The sequence below is a fragment of the Rhinatrema bivittatum genome, chromosome 4 (assembly GCF_901001135.1).
Source record: "Rhinatrema bivittatum chromosome 4, aRhiBiv1.1, whole genome shotgun sequence".
Classification (NCBI taxonomy): Eukaryota; Metazoa; Chordata; class Amphibia; order Gymnophiona; family Rhinatrematidae; genus Rhinatrema; species Rhinatrema bivittatum.
The window spans coordinates 213402391-213429175 of record NC_042618.1 but is presented as its reverse complement, the minus strand read 5'-3'; the positions used below and the strand labels follow the sequence as shown (position 1 = coordinate 213429175).

Genomic DNA, 26785 nt, shown 5'->3' with positions numbered 1-26785 from the left:
GTGAATACATAAATTAAATACAATACAGCCCTATGGTTTAAACAAAGAAGTAGAATGGGGATGCCTTTAAAAATTGTTTGGCAATTTTGAGGATAATAAAGTTGAGTTGTTTCAATTGTCTGGGTTTTATTGTTTGGTAGTGATTGGTGAATAGCTCTATAAATGAGATAGGGAAGTTTGGCATTTCTTTAATGAGTTGCCATTTTGAAAAACATCATGTGAATACATAATAAAATGAAAATGGGAGTGTTATTTTGTATGAATTTTTGAAATACTATACATTAATTTGATTAATTCTTATGTTTTTATTTGTAGGGAAAGACATATTTGACTCCTCAGGAAAGCAGGATAATCTGCCGAAACGCAGGCCCGTGTCGGGTTCAGATTTAAACATCTAATCTGTTGGTGGTTGCATTTACAAATACAAGTTTAACATATTGGCGCATCATGAGAGGATGTTTCTTGTAAGACATCACATTTAGAATTTAATTGATGGAAAGTTAGGTTGTGAAATCTGTATAATAGGTTTTGTTTTCAACTTTTTCACTCTATAGAAGGGATTATAAAATAATTTGTAGAACTGGTATATGACTGAGAACATTAGTGCTACATTCGGATTCTGCTTGCAGCTCATTGCATGGCAAGAGGCAGCAGATTAAGGCATAAGCACATTATATGATTCTGATACCAAGCTCTTCAATTTATTTTAATGAAAATTTTTTTAAACAAAAAGATTTTTTGAACATAAAAATGTGTTGTATCTTCTATTTGTTTTTGTTTGATAATGACTGAGGTGCTTGTTTGCTGTGTGATTTAGTGTATAATTATAATTAAGGAATTTATGAAGTACTTGTTCCATGAGCTATCTCCTCCTATTATATGAAAGTCCTCAAAAGAACTAGGTAAAACTCAGTAGATTATTTCTTTCTTTAGGAGGTAATTTTGTAACAGCTCACATAAGAAAGCTGGTAAAAAGGCAAGCTTTTATCATAACAAAACTACCTGCACACAGTTACACCAGCCAAAATGTATGCAGACATATTTTGGGAAATTTTATGCACATTCTTTTGAAAATCCAAACGTATAGGTAGGTGTAAGTCAAAACTCCTCAATTCAGCCCATGGGAACACCTCTGCTCAGTCCGGATGGCTTTCCCAAGTCTACCAGGCTAATAACTGTACATGGACATTTTCTGCAGTAAACATATCCAAACTCCTTTCAACCCCTTTCAATCGCCTTGATCATGTCCTCTGGCAACACATTCCATAACTTGATTGTGCGCTCAGTGAAAAAATATTTTCTACGATTTGTTTTAAATCTGCTGGTTGTTAGTTTGATAGGTAACCCCATGTTTTATTATTAACTTAAAAGGTAAATAATTATCCCCTATTTACCAGTTCTACCTCACTTATGACTTGATAAACTTTATCATATTTTCTTCTCAGTCTCTTCTCCAAGCTGAAGAGTCCTAAATTGTTTAGTCTTTCTTCATAAGAGAGCCATTCCATCCTCTTTACTTTTTTGTTGCCCTATGTACTTTTTCTAGTTCTAATATGACTTTTTTTTTCAGATGGGGGGGGGGGGGATCTGGTTGGCTGCCTCAAAGGACCCCTTGGGTTTTTTCTATTCTTGTAGGGGGCACTGTTTGGGTCACTTGGGCCCTTTAAAAGATAGTGGCCCCAGGCTGTGGGGCTCTCACATGCAGAGGAGAGGCACTTCACTGCACTATTTTTCTCAATTACCAGTTACCACAGATTTGGGAATCCTGTGGCATTGGAAAAATCCTGTGGCTTAGTAAATATACTCTTTAGATTGCAAGCCCACTGGGTACAAGGAAATAGCTATAGCACCTGAATTTAACTCATCTTGAGCTACCAATGAAAAGGCATGTGCTAAGTATAAATGAACAAATTCAGTTTCACAGCTTGATTGTTTGTTGAGTGAGAAAGTACTTTGTATGTGTCATGTTGATGCAGGCTGGGGTCAGAGGACAACCCTTCAGATGTGGTGCAGGACTGTAGGACAAGGTTTGGGTTTATCTTCTGCCTAGCCAGCCCCCTCCCCTGTAGGTTAAGCCCTTGGGATCGGGGGCTAGTAGGGCTTGGCTTTGGTGGTGGAACATCATGATGGAAGCTGGTCTGGTGCTAGGTTTGGCAGGAGCTGGGCAGGCTGGATGAGGCTGGACAAGCTGGGACTGCAGGCTAGATACTGGAACAGAAGTGAAGCAGAGTACTGAACAAAGGCTAGGACTGGGTACAGACACAGGCTGGGCAGGGTACTGAGCAGGTACTCGGACTAGATACAGATACAAGCTTGGGCAGGGCAAGGCAAGGCAAAGCAGGGAATAGATACAGAAACTAGACTGGGCAGGGCACAATAAGACCAGACAAGTGCAGGACTGGACAAGGAAGACAAGGGCAGGACTAGACAAGGACAAAAGAGTACACTGAGGAGTGAAGGCAGTGATATGGAGGGCCCATAGGCTGCTAAGAACAAGGTCCAGAGGCTACAAAGCAAGGAGAGTCCTGGGTAGGCTGCAGGGCAAGGCACAAGGTAAGAGGAGGCCCAGAGGCCACAAGGCAAGGGAAGGCCTGAATAGACCACAGAGCAAGATGCAGATAACATAAGGCCTGGAGGCCAAAAGGCAAGGAGAAGCCTAGATAGGCCACAAGACAAGGCACAAGATAACAAAATACCAGGAGGCCACAAGGTAAGGAAAGGCCTCAATAGGCCACAGAGCAAGGTGCAATGTAACAGAAGGCCTAGAGGATACAAGAAAAGGTAAGAACAGCCAGGTCAGAGAGCCAAGGGTGACTTCATGAAGAAGCAACTAAGTACTGGCAAGACTGGGTTAAATAATGCAGGAATTGCTGAATCAGATGATCAATAAGGAGGTGGCTCAGATAGCTCGAAGCAGAGCTCGCTGGAGGCCTCTGCTGGTGGGGAGGTGTCATTGCAGGCAGAAACAGGGCATGCTGAGGCTACATGGCAGGCAAAACCATTTCTGTATGATTTGTTTTAAATCTGCTGGTTGACAGTTTCATCAAGTATACTTTTTAGTATTGTTTGAAAGGGTAAATAACTGCCTCTATCTACCCATTCCAACCCTCTCATGAGTTTTATAAATTTCTATCATGTCCTCTCTCAGCTGTCTCTTTTCCAAGCTGAAGAGCCCTAACCTGCATAGCCTCTCATCATAGGGGAAACCATTGCATTCCCATTATCATTTTTCTTACTTACCATGCACCTTTTCTATTTCCTTTATAACTTTTTAAACTCTGAACTGCATAACCAGAATTACACACAATACTCAAGGTGCAGTCGCAGCCACAGATTTATATAGAGGTTTAACTTTGTCTACCTATTTACATCTTCAAAAAATTCTAATAATTTGTAAGAGAAGACTTTCAAACCACATTGACTCTTCCCCATTAAGCTATTTTTATCTATATGATCATTCATTTTATTTTTAAGAATAGTTTATACCATTTTGTGTGGCACGGATGTCAGGATCAGCAATTTATATTTTCCCAGATCACTCCTGAAATCCTTTTAAAGATCAGCATTATATGAATACTTGGGCCCCGATGGATCAAGGGAGATCTTATCTTATCCTCCTGGATCTTTGAGTTGCATTTGACACAGTCGATCATCAAATATGCTGGCTGGCTGTTGAATTCAGGAGTAGTAGGAAATATGACTTAGTGGTTCATATTTTTCCTGACTGACAGATTTTAAATATCTCAGGATGATACATCTTTAGAACCCTGGCCCATGCTATGGAGAATTCCCCAAGAATCTCTACTATCCCTCATTCTATTCAATGTATACCTCCAGCTCTGGGTGCCATAAGAAACAATGCACATGATATATAGATCCTCCTCCTCCTTTCGGATTGAATAACGGCAATCCAATACCTTACAGCAATATCTAATCGGATGGCTAATGACAGGCGTCAGCTCAAGGACAAAACAGAGGACATTTGGGTTGGTAGCTCACCATGATCAGAAAATGTCCATACCTGGGAACTTTTGATTTGCAGTCACCCTTAGATCATCATTGATTAGTGGGTTGGGGGCACAAACTTTCTCTGCAATCTCTTACCTTTACACACTAACTCACTTACACACACACACACACACACACACATACGTTCTCAAAGTAAGGAACCTAGAAATAATAATGGACCCCGAAATTAATCTAAAACAACACATATTGCTAAAAGTAAAAGAAGGCTTGCTAAACTCATGATCCTCAGAAGACAAACCATTACTAACTCCTGCAGATTTCAGAACAGTGCTTCAGGCACTAGTTTTCGCCAGTACCGATTACTGTAATGCACTTTTTCTAGGACTCCCAAATACAACAATAAGACCACTTCAAATTCTACAAAACACAGCAGCGAGAATACTAACTGGAAAAAGAAGAAGAGACCATATAACAAACTCTGGCCGAACTTTACTGGCTACCCATAGAACAAAGAATAAAATACAAAGCACTATGCACCATACATAAACTAATACATGATGAAAAAGCAGACTGGCTAAACACCGCACTATGGGTACACGTACTACACAAGAACCTTCGTTCAGCAAACAAAGCTCTCTTAACCATTCCCTCAGTCAAGACAGCGAGACTAACACAGGTAAGAGAGAGGGCATTGACTTTAGCAGGACCCACACTCTGGAACATAATGCCTTTGGAGATCAGATTACAGAGAGACCCCAAAACATTCAAGCGAAGCCTAAAGACATGGCTTTTTAAACAAGCCTTTTATAAAGAGACTGGAGAATAGAAAATACACTGGAATAAACAGAAGAGCACCAGCACACAGCACTATTCTCATAAATGTGCATTACAATATTTTAACATGTGAACCGGGGTGATGTTTTTTACGTGCCCCGGTATATAAAAAATCTTTAAATAAATAAATAAATAAATAAATAACATATTGAGTACACAATGAATGTAACAAGATAACACAGTAAATGTGATTTTTTTTTGACCTGTAAAAGTACCTTCTGGGTACACCTGACCAGAACCTACATCACTAAACATTTGTACGTATTTTTATGATTTAATGTAAACGAAACTTAATGGCACCAGTTAGAATGTACTATAGTACGCTTACTCCAAACTTATGTGCCTACATGTAAACCGTTGCAATGTTATATAATTTAGCGACAGTATAGAAAAGACTTTAAATAAATAAATAAAACAAACAAACATGCTCACACATACACATGCCCACACACACATACCTGGGAGCTTTCGATTTCCAGTCATCCTGAGATTTTCATGGATTAGCAAGCAGAGAGAAGTGTTGAGGATAGGGTAGGAGTATGTATACAAACTTTCTTCTCTCTTACACATATTCACTAACATACTCACATGTTCACACTTACACACACATACAAGCTCATTCTCACATGCGCCGCTCATTCTCCCACACACACTTTTTTTTCAAATGCTCACTCTCACTTCTCTTCCACATACACATGCCTACTTATACATTCATGCCCTCACCATCTAGCTGGATAATTATTTAGTCAGAAAAATAGTTATCTAAGTGGTAGCTGCTGCATGTGACTGAATATTCAAATGTAGTCACTTTGCCAGGTAAGTCCGAACTTATCTGGCTAAGTGGCGCTGAATATCGGGCCACATATCTTTACTATCTTACAATATTTCAGATAATCTAACTCCTGCCTTGCTTTGCATGGAACTCTCTCTCTTCTTTTCTGAAAGCCTCTAATGATTACTGATCTTCCAACAATGCCGTGAAAACATGGCTTGTTGTCCAACAGATTCACTAGTCATAAAACTTCAAGGTAGGTGGTACCTGGTAGACTATCAGGGTATCTTAGACCAAGACCCCTCAAGAAATCATGCAATTAAACACAAGGTCATGGTCTACTTTCTCAACACTCACTGTTGCTTACCAGTGGTGGCAAACTATTTTTTAATGTCTTTGTTTTTGATCCCGTTTACTGACAAACTGCTTTCTAATGATTTTGTTCTGAACTTCCTTCCTTATGTCCTTACTTGTTATCAATTATCACTTGTATGTTAACCTGTTTTGTGTCAATGTACTACTGTCTAACAATTGGGATTTCCCATGTAACATTCCTTTAATCGGCTGTATAGTGGTTGACCAGCTAAGAAAGGAAGAATATAAATCTCAGATTAAATTAAATTAAAATTATGGATCCAATTGGTAACCCTAATTGTAATGAAGTAATCAATCAATCCAATAACTCCATTGCAGAGAATGAAACAGAATCACGTATTGTTGCGTCGGAGGTGGGGTTGACGCAACCCGTAGGCAAGGACCTACGGGTCCCCACCATCAGCAGGTGGAGTGGGCTAAAGCTAGAGGCCACTGGAGCTTCACCTATACCAGCCCTCTTTCCCCTCGGGTTGAGCCTTTGGGTGTCGGGGCCGGCAGAACTTAGGTGGGCCTCGAGGTTAGCTGGAGACGAAAGGTGATTCAGCCCAGAGACAGCAGCCGGTAAATGGTGTAGACCTATTCTGGACTGGATTCGGTACTGGAACTCAGGCGCCAAAGGAACAATGAGTAGCTGGAGGCGCTCAAGCAAAGGAAGGCCTAAGCCTTGTAAGTCCATGTTCAGAGGATAGGCGAGAGGATGAGTCACTGACAGGCTAGGATCAGAGCCAGCGGCAAGTGTAAGTTGTGGCAAGCAACATAGAACTTTGGACACAGGAAAGTCTGTAACGTAGTCATTCAAAGCAAGGTTCAAGGCACGGAGAAGGCAGGGGAGTCAATCAAGGCATGGGTCAGGGCACGGAGAAGGCAGGTGTGGTCAGGCATAGCAGAGGTCCGGGGCTGGAGAGAAGCTGAAGAGTAGTCGGGCGGCGCGGAGGTCTGGGGCTGGAGAGAAGCTAAAGAGTAGTCAGGCTTAGCAGTGGTCAAATCCAAAGAGTCAGTCCAACACAGACGAAACAGGAACAAGGAAAACAGGAACTAGGAACACAATGAAGAGACGATTTTAGGATCAACAACGAATACTCGGAGTACGAGGAGACCTGTTGCAAAGACAACGCTATGGAGCAAGGCCTGAGCTTTTATACACTGAAGAGTCTGACGTCAGCATCCAGTTCCGCGGCCAGGTTCCCGCCGCAGGCCCTTTAAAAGAACTAATGATGCACCAGCACACGCTTAGGAAGGGGCGTAGCACTGATGGCGGCGTCTCTCCGCGGGCCATGTGGAGAGGCCTGACAAATAGGGACATCTTGGCTGGTAATACTGGGTAGCGTGGCAGGGCCAGAGGAACTGGAGGGAACCCGAAGTCGGAGCTGGCAGCCCACCGCTGCCAGTGAAGAGAAGCCAGGAGCTGGAATCCATCTGGAAAGGTGAGAAGGCCGCGCCACAGGGCTGCTGCGAGCGGCATATGTAACATGTATACAGAATAACTAACACATACTCATCAGATGGCATTATAATCTGAGGACAGCACACTCCAGTTTATTATTAGAAAAGGCATTTCCTTCCCTGCATATGCAATCCCTTAAGAGTCTTCAGCAAGCATCTTTCTGGCTAGAAGACAACCTTGTCTTGAGTTCTTGGGAGTGCTTTAGGGCTATCATCTCAACGCTGTGGCTCTCTTACTGTATTAGACCACTCATAGGTCACTAGGAGTACCTGTAGGATATCCCTTAAATAAATCCGTTCCCCAACCTGCCCTGAACTGGTCAGAAACCATAGAATAAGAAAACTCCAAGGGTCTATTGGTGGTTTACAGCTGCGAAGGTAAACAATATAACGTTCCTGTCTCATCACATTAATATTCTCAGACAACCAGCAACATGGAAAGCTTTCATAAGCAAGAGTACTCACATTGCAGCTGTCAAACTGTATAGGATGGGGACACCTCTTGGATCCATACCAGAAGGGAACACCTGAATTTGTTACCTGCAAAGGGCAGAAAACCAGTTAGTCAACATGTGAAGCAAGGCATGGGTGAGGGGGTAATGATAGGGAAGAAATAAAATGATGAAGCTGGTCTAAGAAAGTTATTTATTTATTTTTATTTTTTATATACAGACATTCCTGTAAAAATACAAATCATATCGGTTCACAATGAAACTTCAATTTCGCTCTAGGGCAGTACAAGGAACAATGTTGCCAGTTAAAACAGTTGAAAACATGTCAAAAACTTGTCTAAACATAACCTGAGAACTCATGAAACTCATCTCCACAAGAGATAAAATTAACTTAAATACAATAAATGAATCATATCAGGAAATGGAAGAAACTGGAGGAATGGTTGGAGGGGCAGAGAAAAGAAGAGGGGAGTGGGAGGGATGGTCGAAGGGGCAAAGATTAGAAGTGGGGAGTGGAATTGAGTTGTCTGGCTGGAAAGTTCGTTTGGGGGGAGTTAGTTAAAGGCAAACGGCGATTAGGTATCCTGAAAGGCTTGGCTAAAAAGCCATGTTTTAAGTCTCTTTTTGAAGACAGAAGGGCAAGATTCTCATCTGAGGTCGGGGGGTAACACATTCCATTGGTGTGGACCAGCAGTCGAAATGGCCCGTTTTCTGATTGTTGTTTTGGCTTGGGGAGCGTACAAGGTGTCTTGGTAGACACTCCTGATTGGTCTGGAAGACCAATAGAGATGGGCTGTGTGTGTGTACATGTGCACACATGGCTCATTCTCCATGATTAGAAGGAACAATGAGCTCTGGGTCTGCATACATAGTTCGGCCTCCACAGTGAGAACAAATGATGGGCTGTGAGTGGGTGTGTGCACATAGCTCCGGCTCCAGGGTAAGAACTAGCAATAGGGCCCATGGTGAGAAGCAATGTCCTCTGTGTGGGTATATGCATATGGTTTGATCTCCACCGTGAGAATTAGCAATGAGTTCTATTTGGGTATACAGAAATGATTCCATGGCAAGAAGCAATGGCTTCTGTGTGGGAGTGCTCACATGGCTTGGCCTCCATGAGGAGAAGGAGTGATGGACTGTACATGGCTGTATTTGTGGGCCAGACCCTAAACCAGGTCCATGCCACCAGAAATGTGTCATTGTACCTTAATTGTTTGAAACTTAAGCTTTATTGTTTGGCTAATGGTGAAGTGCCCTGTTACCAAGCTTCTTGAAGAGGATATGTCTATTTCTTTAAGTAAAGATGTGAGAGGGAACCTCTAGGAGGAGTGTGCCCTAGACCAATATATGTTTGTATACAGAGAAGGAGACAAGTGTTCTGGAGGACTTAGTTGAATAACTTGGGGAACTCTGTGCAGTGCACCCTGGCAGTCTTTAAGATTGCGAAGAGTAGTGTGGATGTGAGCCCTTAGTACTGTGGGCGTAGTTGACACAGCCTTGCAGGCAAATCTATGATGCCTAGACTGGCAGCTGGTGAATGTGGCTTGTAGTGGGGCAGACTGGAGCTTTGCTTATAACAGCTGCCTCCCCCACAGGTTGAGCCCTTGGGTTCTGGCACCTGGCAGGTCTAAGGTAGGTCCCTAGGGCAGTGGCTAGAAAAAGAGTCCAAGGTATGCTGGAGTCAGGGCTGGCAGCAAGCAGAAGGAATCGGAGACAGGCCAAGGTCAGGGCAGGTGGCAGACAAGAGTGGTCAGGTCCAGGCAGCAGGCAAAATGTGGTCAGAGTAAGGCAAGAGGTCAGAACCCAGAAATCAGGCCAAGGGTGAACAGAGACACACAGAAGACACTGGATGAAGTGGGCAAGGCAAGGCTGGAGAAGACCAGACTGGATGAATCAGGAGAAGACAAGGTTGGATGAGGCAGAAGACGACAAAACTGAAGATGTAGGAACTTGGGAAAGGTGGCAACATGCTCTGCAAAGCAGAAGACTCGTTGATGAGGTGCTGGTAAGGCATCCGAGGAGCCCTTCTATGGGAAGGGCCTACTGGCATTCTCAGAGGGCACTGTGGGAATTTTCCCACTGTGGGCACTTTAAATAAGCACATTGTGCACATGTGCCTAGAGGCAGCCATAGACGATGAAGAATGGCGGCATTCCTGGCCATTACGACAGCAGTTAGCATTAGCAGTGGATGAGCTGTGAAGAGCCGTCGGCAGGTTAGACTCAGATAGATCAATGCGGCATCAGAGGTAAGAGCAGAGGCTCGCAGGACCACCCCACAAGCCGCGTATCTTAACAAGATAATTGTCTATCTTCAATAGTGCAATTGCAATGTTATCTAGATACGTTTATCAGGCTAACTTTGCAATCCAGCCAGCAACTGAATATGGACCTCCAAGTTTTTGGTGCTGTGCTGCTAATCTCTGCTCTTAAGATGCCCATGAATTCATCCAATGGTGTGGTTTTTTATATTACTTTTCTTTTGACTGCTACTAACCCCAGAAAATAAAAGTTATATATATTTTTTTAAACATAGTTTTTGGACTAAGACTTTATTACCTAATCCTAGGTTATAGGTTCAAGATGTGAGTTTGGCAGTCTAAAGAAGAGAGGATTGCCAGTTTTGGATAAAAGGGGTACAGTCAGATGATTCATAGAGGTGAAAGAGAGGAGACTGTCTTTTTTCCCCCCTATCCAACATGAGCGAATATAGCTCCTGCCTCCAGGCCATTGTACACTAAACCATATGCTCAACCATTTTTGTGTCTTTGAACCCACAGAGACAGTTGTTAGAATCAAAAACCAGCATTAACATCTCTTAATTTTATGTGCCTCAACAGGGAGATTATACATGGAAATGGTTTGGTCCCCATGGTGAGGAGCAATGGGCCCTGTGTTGGTGTGCACACATGGCTCAGCCTCTACAGTGAGAAGGCCCCCCCCCCCCCCCCCAAAATGCTCAAACAGTGCTGAAGTATGAAAGCAAACAAGCATCATCAGTCTCAGTCCTTAAGCTTGGACAATTGTTCCGGCGAATAGAAGGAATGACTGAAAATCCACCATATCAGAAGGGGAAAGAAGCTACAGAACTAGCAAAACAAGAGAAAAAAAATAAAAAACTCTTTTAAAGAATTAGATCTGCAAACAAGCAAAGATAACTGGCAGAAGCAAAAATATAGTGGGAAATACAGAGAGCTATTTTTGAAACAGCCCTCATGGATTAAGATTTGACACAGCAGTGTTTAAGGAGAGGTGGACTGAACCCTATAGATGAGAGACCGATAATTGTAGCACTGGATAATGGGCTATGGAAAAGATGATTCACAGCCAGCATAGAAAAGAAAGGTAAAACGGATAAATACAGATTCTGCAGAGCAGACCTGGAAACGGTTACACATCTGATCGCTGGATGTGATGTGCTGATGTCAGAAGGCACAACAAGTTGGCACAGCATACATTGGAAACTGCATACATTATTATATAATCACAATCCTAACAGAATAAAAGAAAATAAAGAAGTTGTGATCGCCTGGGACATTCTTATTCCAACTGACAGGAAGATTGATGTTAGAAAACTGGATATTGTGGTGAAGGAGAAAAACATAAGAATAGCATGAATGGTAGAGGTGTCAAAACCCAGCAACTATTCTGTGGATTGAATAGAGAAAGTACAGATCCTTAAGTATCAAAGATGCAATCAGGAACCAAAAAATGTGGCAGAAAGATATAGAAATAGTCCCAATTAAACTGGGTGCCACCTGCCTGATAAAGAATTTCCATAGAAACATAAAATTGATGGCGGAGAAGGACCAATGGTCCATCCAGTCTGCCCAGCAAGCTTCCCATGGTAGTATCTGCCATGCAGGTTACCCCCATGTATCAGTCAGTGCTGCTTGATGTGCTTTGCTTATGGACTTGGCTGTAGAAGCAGTCCTGTGTTAAGAACATAAGAACATAAGAAATTGCCATGATGGGTCAGACCAAGGGTCCATCAAGCCCAGCATCCTGTTTCCAACAGAGGCCAAAACCAGGCCACAAGAACCTGGCAATTACCCAAACACCAAGAAGATCCCATGCCACTGATGCAATTAATAGCAGTGGTTATTCCCTAAGGGGTAGATTTTTAAATGTCTGTGTATTAGTACATACACTGAAAAAAGTCATGGCTTGTGATGGTTGTCTCTGAATCCAAATTTCTCTTTCCCTCCACTCCCAACGCCCCCCCCCCCCCCCCCCCCCCCCCCCCCCCCGGTCAAAGCAGAGAGTGATGTTGCAGTTGCATCAAAAGCATCAAGGCTTAATGGTTAAGGGTAGTAATCCCATGCCATCTGTTAAGGGTAGTAACTGCTGTTCTGTGCAGGATACCTCCATGCTTATCAGTTCCCCAGGCCGTAAAATGTGGGACCCTCGCTGGTTGCTGTCTAAATCCAATTCCCCTTTTCCCCTGCCATTGAAGCAGAGAGCAATGTTGGAGTTGCATTAAAAGTATCAAGGCTTATTGGTTAAGGGTAGTAAATGCTGCACCAGCAAATTACCTTCATTCATGCTTCCTTAGTTTCCTTTAGGACTTGGCCATAGAAGCAGCCCTGTGCTTTTTCCCTTATGTTTGTGTAACAGTATCCCCCAGACCATGGATGTTGGAGCCCTTAGTTGTTGTCTGAATCCAGTTCTTCCTTTTCCTCTGCCATCTAAGCAGGGAGCAATGTTGCAGTTGCATTAAAAGCATCGAAGCGTATTGGTTAAGGGTAGTAATCTCCATGCCTTCTGCTAAGGATAGTAACTGCCGTACCTGAAAGTTACCTCCCTGCACGCTTATCTCACTTCCGTCTTCTAGCCTTTAGAGATCCACAGAGTTTATCCCATGCCCCTTTGAACTCTTTGACTGTTTTCTTCTTCACCACCTTCTCTGGAAGGGCATTCCAGGCCTCCACCACCCTCTCCGTGAAGAAATATTTCTGACATTGGTTCTGATTCATCCCCCTGAAGTTTCATTTCATGACCCTTAGTTCTATTATTTTCTTTTCAATGGAAATAGTTTGAAGTCCATACATCATTGAAACCTTTTAGGTATCTGAAAGTCTGTATCATATTATGCCATCTACTAGCAGGACTGGGAATCATACATTACATCTACGCAGACGATATTCAACTAATTCTACCAATCGAGGACACAATAGAGAAAACGTTAAACCTAGCTAACATGTACCTAGACATTATAAAACAACTACTGAACCGAATGGAACTTGTGATTAACATTGAAAAAACAGAATTTCTGCACCTAGAACGAAAAAATATCAAAATCATTCAAACTCCAATAATACTCAAACAACCAAAAAATTGAACTAGCCGAAAAAGTACGGAACCTTGAAATAATAATGGACCCAGAAATAAATCTAAAACAGCACATATCGCTAAAAGTAAAAGAAGGCTATGCAAAACTCATGATCCTCAGAAAACTAAAACCACTACTAACACCAGCTGATTTCAGAACAGTACTTCAGGCTCTAGCTTTCTCCAGCACTGACTACTGTAATACATTTTTACTAGGACTCCCGAATACAACTCTAAGACCACTTCAAAACACAGCAGCTAGAATACTAACCGGAAAAAGAAGGAGAGACCATATAACCGACACTCTAGCGGACTTACATTGGCTACCCATCGAACACAGAATAAAATACAAAGCCTTATGCACCATACATAAACTAATACATGATGAAAAGCCAACTGGCTAAACACAGCACTAAGAGTACACGTCCCACACAGAAACCTTCGTTCAGCAAATTAAGCACTCTCCATTCCTTCAGTAAAGATGGTGAGACTAACCCAAGTGAGAGAGAGGGCCTTAACTTTATCAGGCCCCACACTCTGGAACACAATGCAGCTAGAGATCAGATTACAAAGAGATCTCAAAACCTTTAAGAAAAGTTTAAAAACATGGCTTTTTAAACAAGCATTCTATAAAGAGACCGGAGAATAGAAAACATACAGGAATAGGCAGAAGAGCACCAGCACACTGCACTACTCTCAGAATGAGCAACTATTTCACAACAAGCATAATTGTAAAACACAGAGAAAAGGAATTTTACCTGTGATTAGTACCTTACAGGTACTCCTGGGCATGACCTACTTCACTAAACAATTCATTGGTATTTTCTTATGATATATTGTAACTGAACCTTTTGTGGCACCTGTTAGATTGTACTACAGTAAGGTTTCAACCACCTTAATTTATGTGCCAACATGTAAACCGTTGCGATGGTATTTAACTCAGCAACGGTACTGAAAAGATTTTAAATAAATAAAAATAAATATCTCCTCTGCACTTCCTCTCTTTCAGGGTATACATATTCAGATCCTTCAGCATCTTCTCATAGGTCTTCCAATAGAGACCCCACACCTTTCTCGTCACCCTTCTCTGAACCACCTCCATCCTACCTCTATCCTTTGAGATCTGGGCTCCAGAACTGAACACAATACTCCAGTTGAGGCCTCACCAAGGACCTGTACAAGGGTATTAACACCTCCTTTTTCTTATTAATTATTCCTCTCTCTATGCAGCCCAGCATTCTTCTGGCTTTAGCTATCACCTTGTCACATTGCTTTGCCACCTCAAGATCCCCAGACACTATCACCTCAAGACACCTCTCTTGGTCCATGCACATTAGCTGTTCACCCCCCATCACATACAGCTCTTTTGGATTACCACATCCCAGATGCATGACTCTGCACTTCTTGGCACTGAGTCCCAGCTGCCAAATCTTTGACCACTATTCAAGCTTTCTTAAATCACTTTTCATTCTCTCTACTTCTTCCAGTGTCCCCACTCTGCTGCAGTTCTTAGTATCATCCGCAAATAGACAAACTTTATCTTCTATCCCTTCTGCAATGTCAGTCACAAAGATATTGAACAGAACAGGTCCCAAAACCAATCCTTGTGGTATTCCACTTAACACCATTCTCTCTTCGGAATAGGTTCCATTTACCATTACACACAGTCTCCAGTCAACCAGTTTCTAATCCGCTCCAGCACCTTGGCGCCCACTCTCAAGCTTCTCATTTTATATACGAGCCTACGTGGGACTGTATCAAAAGCTTTACTGAAATCCAAGTAAATCACATCAAGCACTCTTCCTTGATCCAATTCTCTAGTCACCCAATAAAAAAAAAAAAATCAGATTTATGTGATCGGACCTTCCATTGGTGAATCCATGCTGCCTGAAGTCCAGCAACCCACCCGATTGTAAATAATTCACTATCCTTACCATCAGCAGAGTCTCTCAATTTTCCCACCACCAATATGATGCTTCCTCTCTGCTGCCACCACTCTTCTCCAATCTTGTAGCACCTCTCCTGTTTCCACAATCTGTTGAACAGGACTTTCAACAGACCCTGCAGCATATCTGAGCTCCCTTAGTATCCTGTGATATAACTCATCTGGCCCCATGGCCTTGTCCACTTTGTTTTCCTAGCTCTTCCCATACATTTCTCTTCTGTAAACTGCTATCAGTCTCCTTTGAGAACCAGATCAGTTTCTTTTTCCTCTTACTTTTATTTTCTAACAGAGATTTTTGGCCTTTGTAATAGCTCCTTTTAATTTGGTTTTACCTCACCCATTTTCTCCCGGTCTTCTAGTTCTTCCTCCAGAAACATCCCCATTTTGACGAAGTCTGTATTTGTAATTCAAAACCTGGATCTTTGTGCGACTTCTATTTGCTATATATCAAAACCATATTTTCTGATTATCCTACCCTGACATTAGAGACATTATCCCCATTAGTGATTATCAGATCGAGTATCACACCCCATCTCATTGGTTACATTATCATTTGTTTGAGTAGAACTCCTTGAAGAGCATCCATTATCTATTTGTAGATTACGCAGAAGGGGGTACTCCAATCCAAATCCGGCAGATTAAAATCTCCAACGAGCAACACTTTTCCCTTCTTTCCCACCTATTGGATGTCTTTGATCAGATCACTGTCCCATTCTTCTGTTTGAGTCAGAATCCTGTAGACTTCACAAGTGAAAATGGAAGTGTCATCTTTTTTTTTAGTACAGCCCATAATGCTTCTTTCCTACCCCATATGTCCCTTGCATTTCAGTTGCCTGGATATTGTTTGACATAAAGAGCTACTTCTTCCCCTTTTCTGGCCTCTCTGTTCTTCCTTAACAAGTTATAGCCCAGTTTGGCCATAACCCAATCATGAGACTCAGTGAACCAAGTTTCCGTAACAGCAACAACGTCCAAGTCTGCCTCCACCATTAAGGTCTGCAGCTCTGAAATTTTATTTTCACCTGCCAGTTCTTGTTCATTGGCTACCTCTTGCCATCCTCACCCTTTAGTTTAAATGCCTAATGTATGATTTGAATTTCTCGCTTAGCATCCTCTTTCCTGCCTCAGACAAATGTGGGTCATCTTTACATTATAACCTTTTATTGCTCCTTAAATGGCCCCAGTCTGCAATGTATCCCAAGCCATTTTCTTTACACCATGATTTGAGCCAGAAATTGAAGTTAACTAAATGGCATAGCCTTTCCTTTCCCTTTCCTTGAACAGGTAATACTTCTGAAAAGGCAATGGTCTTTGTGTCAATTCTTCTTCCCTAGATTTTGGAAATCTTTCAGTACTGTATGGATATAATTTCTAGTGAGGTCATTGGTCCCTAGATGGACGATAACATTGATATTAGAGTCCCTACTTTCTTCTTTCATTGCATTGATTACTTGGTTTGCATTTCTATTAGCTGAGGATCCTGGAAGGCATTTAACTTTTGTGTCCCTATTGAAATGAGTTTCCAGATTGGTTTCTCTAATGATCGAGTCTCCCAGGAGAAGTAGCTTTCTTTTATGACATTTGATCACATTCAAGGGTTTCTGGGTGTATTGGGCAACTACATCCCTCTCAAATAACCCTTCATATTCTATTTCTGGAGCTTCTTCATTTTCCAGTGCAGAAAAGGCATTTTGCAAGGGTAACAGCAGGGAGAGTAGATGGCTTTTCATCACAGGCCTTATTCTGCCAGAGCTCACTGTAATTCATAATAAGAACATTCAAATATCCATAAAGCTTCAATGAAGTACCCGAAGGAAGCATTTTTCATACAGTGTAAAGTTCAAGGACAAGAAGTCATCATATAAAGCTCAAAAGCTATGTGAGAAAATGCTTTTTCAAGATTCAAATACAACAAAGTAATATATAGAATATGTGCTGCCAAAGTAATATATGGAATAATTAAAATAAAAGACTAAGAAAAGAAGAGGACAATTATAAATTGGTAATAAATCAAGTAAAGGTACATGTTACAGAAAGTATAGCTTCAGGGTAACATCTTTGGTTTCGATGCTGGTCCATATTGTCACTGTTCAGGTTTCATTACTGGCCAGGGGCAGGCTACCACATAATTGCTACTATAGCCTCTGTTTCTCCTCTTTCCCCCAGGATTATACAAAGTTTTTTCTTGTTCGTTCTTTTGTGGGAAATCTTGGATTTTCTCTAGCAGCTTTGGGAAATGAGCATCTCGAATATCTTTGTATTTTGCACAGCACGGGAAGAAATGCATTTCTGTTTCTATTTTTCCAGTGTTGCATCCCACCACACACAGTCTCTGTCTTTTTGGGATTCCCAGTTTAGCTTTCGTCTGCATTTTTCTTTTTCACTGAGAGCATGTTGACTGGAACAGACTTCCAGCAGAGGTTATAGAAGCCAAAACAGTGGAAGAATCCAAGCACGCATGGGATAGACCCAAGGAGACCTTAGTAGAGGAGGGAGGTGGGAAGCCACAGATCAAGCAAGATGTATGAGAACATAGCAGGCAGGCAAGACTGATTGGACCAAATAGTCTTTTTCTGCCAACATCTATGTTTCTATGTAACATCAGAGAGAGGGAGAAGGAGAAAGACAGAGAGAAGTGAAAGCAAAAGGGACAGAGAGAGAACGAGGGAGCAAAAGATGGCTAAGGACAGAAAAGAGGAAAGGAAAAGGGGGAGAGAAAAAGACAGAAGGGGAGAGAGAAGGAGATAAGAGGAAGATAAACATAGTTTGAGGATAAGAGAATGAGAAAAGGACCGAGAGGCAATATGACCATCAGCCGAACCTCTGTAACAGTCCTAATTTTCTCTCGTCTCCTTGCATGTCTTTCTTTTATTACTTAACTTACTTATTTTGGAAAGACACACATCAACTCCTATTCCAGTAGTTTCTTTGAATTTTAATTCATAAATCAATACTGATCATCATCAGGAGCCAGGAAATGTCCTTATTCACCATTCTGTACATTGTAATTCTTTCCTTTATTTTTCTACCTTTTTTGTGTTTCTTTGGCAAAGCATATAAATTCTTCAGCCAATAACGTTTCTTTAATCAAAATCTGATAGACACAGAAAAATACCGAGATGGGTCGAGAGAAGAGACAGAAGGGAGGCGATGGAGGGAGGAGGGGAAAGCTGGAGAAGGAAAACAACTGTGGGGGCTGGACAGACAGTGGGCAGAACTTTGTCAGTCTGCTATTAATTAATACTCCTCTGCACTGGCAGATGATGCAGGATGCATGTCTGCCTTGGCAAGGATGGGCCTCTCTCCTACGGCTCTGCACTACACACCGAAAGGATTAATGATCTGAGAGGTGAATGTGCTAGAGTCTCCTGGTCGGTCGCTGAGGGCACAGCCTGCTCCAGACATTGCTAGCATCCTGTTAACAGGATGCAGAGGAGACAAAGCTGTTACCAGCATGTAAACCTTCACGTGGAGAGCACAGGAGAGCTGAGAACAGCTAAAACACTCCCAAGTACTACAAATACAGACCCTACAGGATGATTCAGGGGTGGGAACAGGGCCACAGAACCTGTCACCTCTAGGACTGGAGGCCCGAGGGGACGGATGCAGGGATGCAGAGCCTGTCACTTCTAGGACTGGATGGCTCAGAGGATGGGCATGAAGATAGCTGTAGATTCCTGTAACAAGTGTTCTCTGGGGCCAACAGATCTAAGTCCTCACATGTGGGTAATATCATCCAATGGAGCCCGGTGCAAGAAGATTATTTAAAAATGTCTAGAAACTTTTAGCATGCTCAACAGAGCATGTACAGCCTGACCCACAGCAGAGTGAAGCAACTCAGAGAGGAATATAAATAAATATATAACTGTTTTCTCTGAGGGCAAGCAGGATGCTAAGTCCTCCTATATGGGGACATCTCTAGCTGCAGACTGCCCCAAACATAAAAGGTAAAATAAATAAATAAAAATCCCTAAAAACCAGTGCAAATAGGTAAAAATTGTTTTTGGTGGCATCAGGCCATTTCATTATTTTCTGGGGGGGGGGGGGGGGGGGGGGTTGGTTCGTTTTGATTAGTTTTCATATAGAAGAAGCCTGGAAGCAAAATAATGGACCTTAGTACAGACTGGCCAAACCTACTGTCCCATCGGGAGTCTCTGTCCAAGCAATAAAGAGATGTGAATGCCTGGAGAGAACCCCATGTCGCAGCCTTGCAGGTCTTCTCTATGGAGGCCGATCTTATATGGGCTACCGATGCTGCTATGGCACCGTCATGCCCCACCAGATTCAGGCCTTCCTGGGCATAACAGATGGCAATGCAATTCTATTAGCCAGTTAAGAAAGGGTGCACTTGACAATGGCACTTCCAGGTTTGTTGGGATCAAAAGAAACAAAGCTGGTTTAAATTTGTTTTCCAGAATTTAAAATTTTGTATTAGTAATGTTCGACAGCAATATAATTAAACAGTGCATAGTATAATCCCTAGTGCAAACCCCTAGTTTTATGTCACATATCATCATTAAAAGCATTACTTTTTTTCCCACTTTGTCCCAGACCAACATTCCTTACCCTCTTCCTCCCCACCCATCTTCTTCTTTCCTTAATCAAGCCAAAGAATGAAAGAGTCCCCATATCTTCAGATGTGACAGTTATTTTACCCTTCCATATAACATATATATCATATATGCTTACAGAAGACCCAATTCTCTGAGCGCTATGTGTCATTTCCAATACAAGTCTGCTCCAGAGAAGGCCACGGCTCTTTTGCAATCCAAACTGTGCAAGGCTCTCTTCTCCCTTGTGGTCATGTGGTCTGGGATAGAAAGTTGGACAGATGACTGACTGGTTAAAGTGGACGTCTAAATTACAAACAGGAGGTTTCTATACATACAGTATACAGCAATTTTACATAAAATAATATTTATGGTACAAAATTTAAGAAATATCAGAGAAAAATGTTTTATTACTTTCTAAACCAACTCATCTATTGTTTTCACTAAAAATTTACAAAATTCAGACATACCTATTATAAATTCTTAGGCTACCTTTAATATATACCAGCAATATCCATATCACAGATGTGCTTGTATATTGAAGTTTTTTGTATGTACATTTGGCTTAAATGCATGTATGATTGGCTGCATGATGTAATTATGGGTCCCTTGCAGTGCTTTTGGTAAAGATATCTAAAATAAAGTGAAAGTCTGACATACCTTTAGCAGGAACTTTGGATACATATGGAGAACCATCCTGTTATTAAAAATCTTAGTAGAAGTTAGATAATTCACTAGGAAATGGAACTCATTGACACTGCATATCAAAGTGACTATCACCAAAAATATGACCTTCCAGCTCAGGTACTTCAGCTAACAGGAGTCTAGTAGCACTGGGTTCCATGACACTGGAGGAGGCTGGATGACAGGCTTCAACTGAAGCAAGCCCTGCATAAATCGAACAATTAAAGGCTGTACAGAGATGGGTTTAAATACCCATACATTTAAATACCTCCAAGGTATCCATGCAAAGTAAAACTTCCTCCCCAATGCACTGGAAATTAGTATAGTGCAGGGGTACCCAATACCCCTTCACTGGATACCTTAAAATTCTTCATAAAGGGTTGGAGGTCAGTCTGCAAGGATGTAGATGTATCAATGCTTGCTATCTTACGGTCTAATGCGTCTTGGATCCTTCTATTCAGCTTTTCCTTAAAAACTGCCAATGATAATATGGCCTGGAAAGAAGGAGGAGATGCAACATCTTCCTGGGACACTTGAGGTAGATTGATGGCTGACATCTGGATCCCTGGAGGTTATTGCGATTCCCAAGACTGTTGTAAGGATGAGCTCTTCTCCCTACGGGATCATTTTGGGGGATTCAAGGCAGTCACCAGCATTGCGCATAGATGCAGACCGATGTTGACGCTTCGTAGCCTTCAACCAATGTAAGTCATTGAAACTTCTTGATGCTAGCATCAAAGAAGTGGAACCAAGTGCTTTCTTTAAGTAGGAGAAGCTAAACTATGGTCTATCTCCATGATCCTTTCTGGCACTCAATGTGCAGCTCCTGATTCCCCTGATGCTGATGCCCGCAATGCTGATGGGCTGGACAGTTCTCCCAAAGAGCTATTTTACAAGCTTCAGCTGAGAACTACATCCTCTCTAGGGGTCACCTTCTCACACAGAATGCATCCCAAGATGTTGTGGTTGTCCCTCCCTTCCCTCCGAGGCAAAGCAAGTATCTATTAAGAGGATTTTTGAGACATGTTACGTTCACACCAGGGAAATGTATTGAAGCTACTGGTCTTCTCTTTGTGGTGCACTGAATGGGAAATTAACAAGCAAAATCAAATAACTTGATGGCAAAAGGAAAAACTAGGACTGATGCTGCTTGATGCACAGATGTTGGTCTATTGGTGTATTACGAGGCTGGCAAAAAACAAAGAAGCTTTAAAAAAAAATGACAAAAATCTATCTAGAGAGGTTAGAAGGGTGAAAAAATTATCTTGTGGCCTCTTCCAGAAAAACCACTTCCTGCACTTCAGGACAACTTTCCCAAATAGAAAAGCATGGAGAGAGAGACAATACTGTGACGAAAAGGCTCCACTGAAAAACAGACCGAAAGGGCCTCACATGACACAGTGATGCGGGGTGGATCACACATCCTCTGTTAAGCATGTTAAAAGCTTGAAGAAGTAATCTTCTGGCATTGAGCTTCATCAGATATCATCACCCATGTGTGAGAACTTAGAATTCTGTTTGTTCTCAGAGAAACAGAGTTTGTTGTCTCTATGACTAAAGATGGATGCAGGGACACAGATCCTATCAAATCTAGGATGGAGGGCTCAGACGATTGGTGCAGAGAGAAACAGCCTGATACCTCTAGGACTGGTTTGATGAGGATAGGCACATGGATACAAAGCCAGTCACTTTTAGGACTGGAAAGCTCAGGCGATGGACAGAAGGATACAGAGCCTGTCACCTTTAGCTCAGTGGTTTAAATCTAAGTTTTAGCGGCAAAAATCATTACCATCTGAAAACCATCAGATGGCCTATGTGAACTAAATTTATAATTCCTTGACCAGTCCAAGTGGTATTAATTGACTCCCATCTGCAGGCTCATCATAGAGGCCAAGATATGCATATGCAAGAAACCTGAATTCATTCTTAGAAATGGTCTCCTCTAAAACAAAGTATGATCACAAAGGCAAAGCAATATGTGTGGAAAGCTTGCACTGGTGCTGCCTTCCGTAATGTCACTTACAAAAAATGTTAACAAGAACTGGTCCAAGGACCAATCCCTGCAGTACACCACTAGTAGCGCCCCCTTTTCCTCGGAGTGAACTCCATTTACCACTACCCTTTGTCAAATGGAGCTCACTTTGAGGAGGGGCATTATTAGCAGTGCCCCACAGGGATCGATCCTTGGACCAGTTCTTTTCACAATTTTAATAAGAGACATCGTGGAAGGGTTGTCGGGAAAGGTTTGGCTTTTTGCCGATGATACCAAAATCTGCAACATGGTAGACAGCAGGAAGGAGTGGAAAAATGAGGAAGGATCTAGCGAAGCTCAAGGAATGGTCTGTTTTCTGGTAGCTAAGATTTAATACTAAAAACAAAAATGCAAAGTTATGCATTTAGGATGTAAAAAAATAATTAATTAAAACAGGATACTCCCAGCTGCAACTTTTACATCCGTTGAATCCTCTACTTGCTTTCCAGGGCTTCCAAACTGTTCTACAAACACTAATATTCTCAGACTTAGATTACTGCAACTTCCTCTTACTAGGCCTACCCTCAGGACTATTAAAACCATTACAGCTACTACAAAGTGCCTCTGCAAGACTATTGTTAGGGAAAAGGAAATGTGACCACATCACCCCTTCGCTGATAGAGCTACACTGGCTGCCAGTACAATCAAGAATCCACTATAAAGATAAGTTTATCCGGATCACTTTTAGGACGGCTCTATGACATGACCAGAGTTTGCCAGGTAAGTTACCCAGCTAAATCTGATATTGGAGCTAGCCTGATAACTCTGCCCAGAAATGTCCCAAGAATGCCTCCAAGTTATCCAGCTAAATTTTATCTGGCTAACTACTTAAGCCAGATAACTATAAGGCTATCATTCAGTGTGAATTTTCACATCCAGTCATTTGTCCGGCTAAGTTTAAAACTAGCTGAACAAATGGCACTGTATATCAACCCTATGAGGTCTATGATCAGCCGCTGTGCAGCTCTGCTAGGTAGCCAGATAAACTTATCTGGCTAATTAATGCTGTACATTTATGGGCACAGCCACACCACTGAATATACCCGGCTATCTTAAAGTTAGCCAGATACGTTTATCCGGCTAACTTTAGGACAGGTCTACGGGCCAATGAGAGTCAGCTGAATAACTTATCTAGCTAATCTGAAAATCGGAATCAGCTGAATAACTTATCCGGCTAACTCAGCTCCTCACAGTTACACCTTCAGAATACCCCTAACTTAAAACTGGCTAAATTCTAACCAGATATCTTATTATCCTGCTAGAATTTAGCTGGATAAGTGCCCAAATCTTCATTTAGCCAGATAACTGTGATTTTTGTTTTATACTGTTTTTTTGTTATGAAAATATTTTATAATTGTCTACCTTTGTTACCCACCGTTAATATAAGATACGTGTGGGATCCAAATCTTTTTTAAAACAAAATTAATAAATAAATAACTTCTCAGCTATCCAGCTAAATGCTTTTGAATATGGACATCTGTGTGTATAAAACATAAGGATGCCAATATTAAAATAAATTGTAGATCAGATAACTTATCCAACTAAAGTTAGCCAGATTACATTATCAGAGATATTGAACGGGATAAACATCTCACTGACTTTCCCTGAATAAAGTTATCCGGTTACCTTTATCAATCATTACTGGTAGTTTTTCTATAGTAATGTCTTATTGTCTGGATTTACGCTGAAACCTACTTTCTACTTACTGGCAAAGGAGGATATAATTTCCTAAATAATACATACAAGTAAATACAAAAAAATAATAATGAAGCTTGCAGTTCTGTTCCATGCGCTGTAGATGGAGAACATCGGTCTCCAGTGCTGTAACTGGCAACTTTCCTAATCACCAATTTCCCTAGGAAACAAAGCGTGGGAGATGGGCTGAGTGCAGCGTGTTTCACAGCACCTCACCTGGTCCGGGGGGAAGTTATGCAGAAGCTGCTGGATGCTGTTATGGAAGAGCAGCTGCCAGCGGTTTCTGGCCCAGATTATACATTCCTCCCAGGAGCTCGGCCTCTCTGCCACCAGTCGGCTGTGAAGGGTCTCCAGGGCCTCAGCGTTGGGCTGGCTTAGTATTCGGTCCAGGAAGCTGGAATCCCTGCAGGGGCAGAGCAAGGACAGGCTCACAGGTATTCCGAGGGCATGGCCATTTGATTTTCAGCATTACAGAAATCTGTACAGTTGAAATCAACACTGTGGGTGTCAGAAAGCCAGCACTGGCTTGAAATTGTCCTCCAGGGTCACTTGGCAGCTCTGCTTGGAATCTGTTATCCACGAATCGCCAGCACAGCTGGAAGAGGCAGGCACACCATTGAACATGTTAGCTTGTTCAAGAAACCAAGAGAAGAACACACGGAAACAGACACACAAAAGAGATGAATTAACACAAGTTTGAAACTTGTTAGCAGCAGTGCCAAGTCTCAAGGCTTCAACCCCAGATAATTCAGTTACTTTAAACAAAAAAAATACATATAAATGTGTGTCTAAGCCTATTCCCCTACCTCAAACCTCATTCCCTAATGTTAATTCAGATTTCAGCCTCTCTTACTGATCCAACTTGAGGAAACTAATGACTTACTTTTACTTTTGACATTTTTTTTAAGACAGACAAATTATGAATGCTTAGGAGTGATGAGAATGGACAGTGCCAGGGTGAAGCTTATAATCAGTGCTGCTGCTCACAAGTTTCAAACTTGGGCTAATTCAACAACTTTCTGTTCCAGAAACCAAGAATTCTTGTTACATAAAGGTTGCTCAAATAACATTTTCTGTGGTTCTGGATGTAATTTGAATACCAAAGAGCCAATCGGAAAGCGGCTGCAGACCAGGACAACCAATCACAGGACTGGTTACACAACAGTTCTTTTCTGTTTGGCTGTTCACTCTTATTTTTTCATCAGATCAGGTGCAGATTTAGCAACAACCATAAATAATTTTTAAAAATGATTTGTATTTGTATTTCTTAGCTTTAGCATTTGTGACTTTAAAGGGCTACATTTCTATGATATATGTCAGTACTTCCCAACCCTCTCCTAGAGGCACACCTAACAAGTCAGGTTTTCAGGACATCCATAATGAATATGCATGAGATAGATTTGCATATATTGGAGACCCATTGTATGCAAATTATCTCATGAATATTCTTTGTGGCAATCCCGAAAAGCCCACAGGCTCGATGTGCCGCCAGGAGAGAGTTGGGAAACACTGATATGTGGGTGCTCACTTGACTCAATGTACGTAAGTGGGGTTAACTTGCTGGGCTGAGAGACAGCTGGTGTCAGTAATTGTTTAGGCTGTGCCTGAGGCACATTACAAGCTCGCTCTCTCTGCTGATGTCAGGCTTCCCCCCAAGGATCCTGATTATCCTTCTGTTTTGTCCCTTTGTGGATGCTGGGATCCCAGGGTCATATTTAGGCTAATACAAATGGTGCGACTGCACTGGGCCCTGAAGGAAAAGGAATGGCCGAGTGGTTAGAGTAGTGGGGCCTGGACACCAGGGAAACCAGGGCTGGAATGCCACATCTCCCACGGATACGCCTTGTGACCTTGGGCAAGTCCCTTTATATCTGTTGCTTCAGGTTATCCACTTCAGCTTGTAAGCTCTCTGAGAAAAGGGTCTTACTGTATCTGAATTACTAATAATGCTATAAAGGGCCTTGAGCAACAGTTGAAAAGGCAGGCTTGGTGTGGGGCCATTTGCAGCAGAAAGAGTGGAGGAGCTGGGTTGCTGAAGAAAGATCTGGGAATCCCCACAGGCCACACCCCCAAGCATGGCTGCCTCTTTCCTCTTTATCACCCATCACCTGTTCTCCCCTCCCCCTTCAAACTATCATTTGAATGCCTTTTGGGATTCTCTTGTATTTTTTGGTAGCATCATCTTTTGCTCATTCTATTCTATTCTGACCTGAGGAAGGGAGTAATAGCTCCCAAAAGCCAGTCATGAAATGTATTAAGTTAGTTGAATAAAAAGATATCCCCCTTATTTTGGTTTTTTTTTTTGCTTCTAATTGTTAACCTTTATTTTCATGCTCATAAGAACATAAGAACTTGCCATGCTGGGTCAGACCAAGGGTCCATCAAGCCCAGCATCCTGTTTCCAACAGAGGCCAAACCAGGCCACAAGAACCTGGCAATTACCCAAACACCAAGAAGATCCCATGCTACTGATGCAATTAATAGCAGTGGCTATTCCCTAAGTAAACTTGATTAATAGCAGTTAATGGACTTCTCCTCCAAGAACTTATCCCTGGAGCAGCAGGATGGCAGCTGTAGCCAGGAGGCACTACCGAGCTGCTGCTTCTCATTTTCCATGGCTGATTGATTCTTTGAAGCAATAATGGGGGAAGCAGCAGCACTTCAGTATTGCTTTCTCCTGGGCTGCCATGGGAGAGTAGGTTTG

General features: G+C 42.0%; 1 protein-coding gene across 1 annotated transcript in view; it reads right to left on the bottom strand.

Moving 5' to 3' along the window:
* UBA7 (ubiquitin like modifier activating enzyme 7) overlaps positions 1-26785 on the bottom strand; it is a 426723-nt gene that overhangs the window by 231120 nt on the left and 168818 nt on the right. Inside the window, exons 17-18 of the mRNA XM_029599673.1 lie at positions 24298-24484; positions 7859-7933 (exon numbers count right to left, since the gene is read on the bottom strand). Of these exons, the coding sequence (XP_029455533.1) occupies positions 7859-7933; positions 24298-24484 (262 nt within the window). The remainder of the gene's footprint in view (positions 1-7858; positions 7934-24297; positions 24485-26785) is intronic.